The sequence below is a fragment of the Sinocyclocheilus rhinocerous genome, unplaced genomic scaffold (genome assembly GCF_001515625.1).
Source record: "Sinocyclocheilus rhinocerous isolate Xijiao unplaced genomic scaffold, SAMN03320098_v1.1 scaffold566, whole genome shotgun sequence".
NCBI lineage: Eukaryota > Metazoa > Chordata > Actinopteri > Cypriniformes > Cyprinidae > Sinocyclocheilus > Sinocyclocheilus rhinocerous.
Window position 1 is genome coordinate 31,269 of NW_015647044.1, and position 7,881 is coordinate 39,149.

The window sequence follows — 7,881 nt, forward strand, 5'->3', positions numbered from 1 at the left end:
TCAGAGGCCAATGGGCAAATTTGGCCAGGATGCCGAGGTCACACCTCTACTCTTTTCAAAAGACATCCTAGGACCTCGGTTTAACGTCTCATCCGAAAGACGGTGCTCTTCGGCAGTATAGTGTCCCCGTCACTATACTGGGGCGTTAGGACCCACACAGACTGCAAGGTGAGCACCTCCTGCTGGCCTCACTAACACCTCTTCCAGCAGCAACCTAGTTTTCTCAGGAGGTCTCCCATCCAGGTACTGACCAGGCTCAACCCTGCTTAGCTTCAGTGGGCAACCAGTCTTGGGCTACAGGGTGACATGGCTGCTGGGTTTTTTTGTGTACATGGGTGTAATATTTAGCTAGCTAAAATGGCAAATAAAATAAATAAATAAATAGTAATAATAATTATGAAGGTGAGCAGAGGATTTCAAAATAGTCTCAGTTAAGTTACTAGATAGACTAAATTGTAACGAGACTGTTGCTATGAGAACACACACTGATAGAGATGCCTTCCCACTGGCTGCATGTACAGTATTCTGGCTGCATTCACGAAAGGGAGGGTTGTACCAATGATTCGCTCAGCAGTCCGGACTACCCTCTGTAGTCTTCTGAGGTCAGATTTGGTAGCTGAGCAACATTTTACAATCACAGCTCTACATTTATATATGCAACTCATACAGCTTTCTATTTTTGTGCAATTCGTAGAAGTGATATTTTCAAACCAAAATAGTTGTTTTTCTAATTAGCCTGTGTTGTGTTTAATCATTTTGCATGCTGCTCAGCCAGTGCAGTTCATGATTATATTAACAAATTTCAATATTTGATTTTAGAAACCTATTTGTTTGTAAATTACAATCTTGCTCTCAGATATATATTTTTTTCTCATAGCCATCAGGTAGTCCCCCATGATTACATGAGTTTGAAGTTTCAGTTCTGCGTCAGTTGTGAGGTAGAAGGCTATACCACGTGTTGTTGCTTCTATCTTTCTCGGCGGTTTTGATCTGATCAATGGAACAAAGTGCTAAAGACAAAATCCATTGATCTCAGAGATTCTGAGCGGAAGCCTTGAGCAAGCATAAAGCCATCATGGATGCTCTTTTCACAGCCTGCACTATGAGTCATTGTGGATTGTGTCTCTGGACGTGTGAAAATGGCTCACACTTTTGTCAAAAGGGTGTTTGAGAAACTAACAGCTTTATCGAATCAGTATCACTTTCAAGGTTTCTCTGTATCAAAGCTCTTACAGTCAACATGAAACAACCTATTTAATTTTTTTTGTAATGTCACCAAAGGCTCAAGGTTTGCCACCTTTGCAGTATGTGAAATTTCATCCTTGCTAGATATTCCACGGTCAACTGTAAGTGGTATTATAGGAATGTAGAAGCATTTAGGAACAGCAGAAACTCATGCACGAAACGGAAGACCATGTAAAGTCACAGAGTGGGTGCACCGAGTCACCAACACTCTATCGATTCCATAGCTGAAGAGTTCCACACTTCCACTGGCATTAATATCAGCACAAAAACTGAGTGGCAAAACCTTCATGAAATGGATTTCCATGGCCGAGCGGCTACATGCAAGCCTCACATCACCAAGTACAATGCCAAGCGTCAGATAGAGTGGTGTAAAGAACGCTGCCACTGGACTCTGGAGCGGTGGAAATGTGTTCTGTGGAGTGACGAATCACACTTCTCTGTTTGGGAGTCTGATTGGTGAGTCTGCATTTGGCGGATGCCAGGAGAACATTACCTGCATGACTGCATTATGCATGAGGGACAATGGTATGGGACTTTTCTTCAGGGGTTGGGCTAGGCCCCTTGCTTCCAGTGAAGGGAAATCTTAATGCTTTAGAATACCAAAACATTTTGGACGATGCTATGTTTGTGAGATTGTGGCAACGCTTTGGGGAAGGCCTGTTTTTATTCCGGCATGACCATGTCCCAGTGCACAAAGCAAGGTCTATAAAGACATACGGTAGTTAGTAGGGCTGGGTAAAAAAATAGTGATATCTCGATTATAATCGATTCTCATTTTTACGAAACGATATCAATTCTTAAATCCCGAAAATCGATTAGTCTAGCCTGTTTTCAGTTAATGGACGGAACATTGAAGGGCACCTCCCATTCAATAAATCGCAATAAGCATTGTGCTTTGGTACTTTTAATATGAAACAAAGTGTCAGATTTCAAAGTATGTTCATTGTATTGCAGTATTCAAACATTTTTGGCGCTAATGTGGAGTGACAGATCGCTGTAGCGCCTCAACAGACGCTGCAGTTTCAGCCGTGCAAAGACGTCAATATAACGGCTTGTAAAAATGTCACGTAACGCCACATTTACCTCCGAAAAAAAACATATTCAGTGACCGTAAACTCATTAGTCAACTAGAACAATAGAGAGGAGCATTTTGCTAAATATATGCACCATATAATATATTCATAATAACTTTTACTGTTCTTCAATGTTTAATTTAGCCACCATTTAAATGTTTATATTTAAAAAAACGAATTGAAATAGAAATATTATTGTAATTGTAACTTTTATTATAAAAACTTAATTAAGTATAATTTAAGCAGTTGTATAGCCTAAAAAATCAGTCAGTTTTAACCTTCAGTATTATAGTAATGTAGTACCAACTGACTCTCATGTATATTTTACAGCATTAGTTAAGAGATTTTTTTTTTTCCCTTGAGAAAATTTTGCATGTGTACCAGATATATATCCAAAATAATCGATAATGAATTGAATCGACTTGGGAACCGGATCGAATCGAATCGCAAGCTTGTGAATGAGAATCGAATCGAATCGTGAAATTTGTGTCAAAACCCAGCCCTAATGATCACCCTCAGAAACTTATTGTCTTGCAAGCCGATAATGAAAGTTGTTTTAGAGGCATTCAGATGAAAGATTATAGAGAAGATTTTATTAAAAATATAAAAGTAATAAATTGTCCATTGTTTATAAATGGTACATAATATAATAATTATAATTTATGCAGTTGTAATCTATATAAAAATGACATTCTAAAACAAAATAAATGTGATGCTGCTTGGTGCACACAGTATATGACTCTGTGACTGATCTCTGTCACCTCCTGCTGTTGAAAAGACACATCTGCTGCTCCATCCACTGCAATTCAATGGCCCGTCATCAATTATTTCTTACTTAATGTATATTATAGTGTTAATGTATACATGTAACATATATTTTTGGTTCTCTCTGCAGCTCTGTTCTGTAACTGCACCGCACCACAGTGTGAGAAGGATGGGTATAAGTGCGAGACCAAAGGGGCGTGTGTGGCCTCCACCTCAGTCATTAAAGGACAGGAGCAGCATGTGCGGCTCTGCATCCAGAAAGAGGACCTGGTTCCTCCGGGCCAGCCGTTCTACTGCCTCAGCGCCGAGGGACTGATGAACACTCACTGTTGCTACTCTGATTACTGCAACAGCATCGACCTCAGACTACCAACCGGTGAGCATCAGTATTTTAATCAATAGCAAAAACAATTTTTGAATTCCAGATGAGGAACTAATGCAGCGTGTTCTCTGTCAGTGACAAACGGCCCGGGTTCAGGGCATGACTGGGGGCCGGTGGAGCTCACTGCAGTAGTGGTGGGTCCGATCTTTGTGCTGTGTGTGCTGGTTCTGCTGGGTCTCTTCCTCTTCCAGCACCACCAGCGGGCCTACGGTCACCGGCAGAGACTGGAGGTAGAGGATCCCAGCACTGAACACATGTTCCTGGCCAAGGACAAGACCTTACAGGACCTCATCTACGACCTCTCCACCTCGGGATCAGGGTCGGGTTAGTATCGCAGGAGAAAGTGTGCTGGATGGTTTGTTTATGCATGTATAAAATAGTGTTATTTTAGTATTGTTTATGTACTATTATAGTTTTATTAATATTTTGAATTGGCTTTCATTTTTTTATTTTTTGTTCATTTTAATATTTTTATTTTTTTTGCTTTTGTCATTTTTGTTCGTTATATATGTGTATGTATATATATATTACCATTTAGGTTTTTTTTGTTTTATTTATTTATTTTTTTCAGCTTTACTACTTCAACATTATAGTTGCCAAGTCAACATTTCTTCTTTACTTTCTACTTTTTACTTTTAGTTTTCTATTTTTTTTTTTTTTTAGATAGATACCATTATAGTTTTATTATTATTTTGAATGAGCTTTTATTTTAATATTTTCAGTTTTAAGTTTAATTTTAGTTCAGTCTTTTTATGTACTTATGCTTTTTTGTTGTTTTAATATATTTTTAAGTTTTTTTTATTTAATTTTTATTTGTTTTAGTCGTAAATTTTTTTATCGTCCAGTTAGTACTTTTAGTGCTTCAACCTAAGCTTATTTCAGTTAGTTGCAATATTTCATTTGTTTTTCTAGTTTTTCCATATAATGTTCATATTTTTTATTTTATTTCAGTTTTATTTCAGTTAACAAAACAATAATAACCCTGATGTAACATGCATAAATCACATTGTGATTTTGGTCTCTATTTTTCTTTTTCTTTTTTCATTTTAATAGCTTAATCCGGTTAAATTTTTGTAGCTTAATGTGATGTCACATGGAGTTCGGGAGGAAAAAACTCCATAATACATCCTACATTTTTACATTTAGTATTTTATATGTTTTTCTACTTTTGCACAGTGTTATTTTACTATTATATACTTTTCTTGTTTTTTTTTTAATATTTTTAATTAGCTTTTATTTTATTTCATTTTAGTTGTAGTTGAGAGATTAGTAATTTTATGTGCTTTTGTTTCGTTATTTTTATTTTTTATATTACTATTTAGGTTTAATTTATTTTAATTTAAGTTATAGTTTTTATTTATTTCCAGTATGTAATTTTAGTGCTTCAATGTAAACTTGTTTCAGATAGCTAATTTTTGTATAATTCAACTTTTTCATCTTAATATTTATATATTATTTTATCCTAATTGTCTTTAACAGTCTCACTTTTAGTTAACTATAAAAACCCTGCTTGTGCCCTGTATTCCCAGTCTTCCGAAATCATGTGATGTTTTGTGTGAAGAAGAGTTTGACATTTTAGTGGCTCACTAATAATTTTCTGAATCTTCTCCTTCAGCATATTATCAGTGGTTTGATAAAGCCTATCTCTCTCTCTCTGTCTCACTCTCTGTTGCAGGTCTGCCGCTGTTCGTCCAGAGGACAGTGGCTCGTACCATAGTGCTGCAGGAGATCATCGGTAAAGGCCGCTTTGGGGAGGTGTGGAGGGGGAAGTGGAGAGGAGGAGACGTCGCCGTGAAGATCTTCTCCTCTCGTGAGGAGCGCTCCTGGTTTCGTGAAGCTGAAATCTACCAGACCATCATGCTCCGCCACGAGAACATCCTGGGCTTCATTGCTGCTGACAACAAAGGTAAACTAATGTGCATTGCACTGTACTGAGCAGTTTTATACAGTAGTATGCATAGTGTTGTCATCTAGGTTTAATAATGTTTAATTCTCTCTGTCACAGATAATGGCACATGGACTCAGTTGTGGTTGGTGTCAGACTATCATGAGAATGGATCCTTGTTCGACTATCTGAACCGATATTCAGTCACCATCGAGGGCATGATTAAACTAGCGCTGTCGGCTGCCAGCGGCCTGGCGCATCTGCACATGGAGATACTGGGCACTCAGGGTGAGTGTGTCCGTGTTATTCGATTTTTGTAAAATGGAATACTCCAAGTCAGATACACAAATTATTATGTTTTGTTGACAGTAACGTGAACTAATCTTAATTTAAAAAAAAAAAAAAGGTTATTGGTTTGTATGTAAACCAGTAAAACAGGTCATTTCTTCAGTAAGCTGATTTTTGGTATTTATCAGCATTCCTAAAGTGAATTGCAAGAAAAGTTTACTGAACACTCACAGTCGATTCCAGGAGAGTCTGACGTTAATGACTCTAATAGTCAAGTCAAGTCAAGTTTATTTGTACAGCGCTTTTCACGATACAAATCACACCAACATGGAGTGCACACAAATATTGGGTCGATAAACAATTTTTAATCAATACTTTTCAGAACAGAATCGAATATTTTTAAAATCAAAGATTCCCTTGACTCCATCTGCCATCTGGAATGCATTCTGGGCTGGTCATATTTTTGAAGGATACGTGCAATGGTGACTTAAGACAGCCCACTGTTTGAAACGGTCGTGATGCCTAAAAATATTGTGTATGTGGGCGCTCATGAGGGTGTGGAACACTTTTCTTTTGTGGTCAGAGAGTTTATACCAGATGTGTGTGTGTATATAGCTGTAATGGTTTTGTTTTGGTCGGCAGGGAAGCCTGGCATCGCTCACCGTGACCTGAAGTCCAAGAACATCCTGGTGAAGAAAAACTGCACATGTGCAATCGCTGATCTCGGCCTGGCGGTTCGTCACGAGTCTGTCTCCGACACCATCGATATCGCCCCCAACCAGCGTGTCGGCACTAAGAGGTACAGAGTACATTACTGACAGACCTAACAGCCAAGAAAAACACACATACAAACATAGACGTTACAATAATCTGATCTAAAACGTCTTGTCATACGATCAGTGATTTGTGTTTTCAAATATATGTTCTTTCAGTGATCCTGTTTGTGTGTGTGTTTCAGGTACATGGCACCTGAGGTTCTGGAAGAGACTATTAACATGCGTCACTTCGACTCATTTAAATGTGCTGACATCTACGCTCTGGGACTCGTGTACTGGGAAATCGCTCGCCGCTGCAATGCTGGAGGTGCTGAAATAAATTGAAACCATGTTTCAAAAGGAATATTGAACAGAAAAGCACTTGAAGGTCTTTAAGTTAAAAGTTCAACTGAGAATAATTTTTGTTCTTATTTATGTTTTGTTTGCATTCAGGTATTCATGAAGAGTACCAGCTGCCCTACTATGACCTGGTGCCCTCTGACCCATCCATAGAGGAGATGAGGAAAGTGGTGTGTGATCAGAGGTTACGACCCAACATCCCTATCAAATAAAGAAATTTATTGCTGCTTTGTCATTTAACAGTAATTTTATTTTGTTTGTGCAATTAAAGGACTGTGACACCCTATTTGTCAGAAGTGCAACATTATTACATTAAAACAAAAAGCCTGTTGGCTAAGATATGACTGCACGTGGTAAATTGGCTCTTGTTCCCGCAGGCGTTGCTAACTGGTGGCAGAGCTATGAGGTGAGAGAGAGAGATCCTCTGCAGCTACTATACTGGACTTCTCTTCATTTTCATTTTTATCTGAAGTCCACTTAAAATAGCCTGGTATATCTTTGCAAATATGGCGATTTCTGAACTGCCTGCTTTTGCTCTTTTATTTATATGTTCTTTTCAGATTAGGAAGGGAGTGTTGAGTTCTGAAAGATTAGATTTCTACAGTTTTTTTTTTTTTTCTAAATTTTGGTGTTCAGTAAAAGACTTCAGTAAAACTTCAGTAAAAGAAGTGCTTAAAACTTCAGAAAGTGTTGTTTGTCCACTTCATGAATAATTAATATTATTAATTAAAATATTAAATGAGCAATTTTATTTTTGCATTTTCTATTTTTACTAGCAATAAACAATACAAATAAGTATATAGATTTTAAAATATATATAAATATAATTGGGACGGGGCCTACCTCACCCCACCACCAAAACTACTGAACCTACGGTACCCAACAGCCCTCTGCGCTCTCCTCCTCCTCTCTACATCTACTACCGCCCAGCTCGCCAATCAAAATGTACATGTGACTTTATTGATTCTGTTCAAATCAGTTTCGCCCCAAAGATCATTTTTCCAACCGGGGCCGCTCATATGTAACCAGTTTTGACTGGCTTGTTGCATTCATTTAGATCAGTCTAGCAGACTACCTCGGTTAACTAAGTAGGTGGAATACACAAACTCCAGTTCAGAGGCGATAACG

At 38.0% G+C, this 7,881-nt stretch overlaps 1 protein-coding gene across 1 annotated transcript in view; it reads left to right on the plus strand.

The window, feature by feature from the left end:
• acvr1bb (activin A receptor type 1Bb) overlaps positions 1-6,965 on the plus strand; it is an 18,286-nt gene extending 11,321 nt beyond the window's left edge. Inside the window, exons 2-8 of the mRNA XM_016512831.1 lie at positions 3,214-3,459; positions 3,541-3,789; positions 5,141-5,371; positions 5,471-5,638; positions 6,281-6,437; positions 6,597-6,721; positions 6,847-6,965. Coding sequence (XP_016368317.1) covers positions 3,214-3,459; positions 3,541-3,789; positions 5,141-5,371; positions 5,471-5,638; positions 6,281-6,437; positions 6,597-6,721; positions 6,847-6,965 — 1,295 coding nt within the window. The remainder of the gene's footprint in view (positions 1-3,213; positions 3,460-3,540; positions 3,790-5,140; positions 5,372-5,470; positions 5,639-6,280; positions 6,438-6,596; positions 6,722-6,846) is intronic.
• Positions 6,966-7,881: the final 916 nt, after the last annotated feature.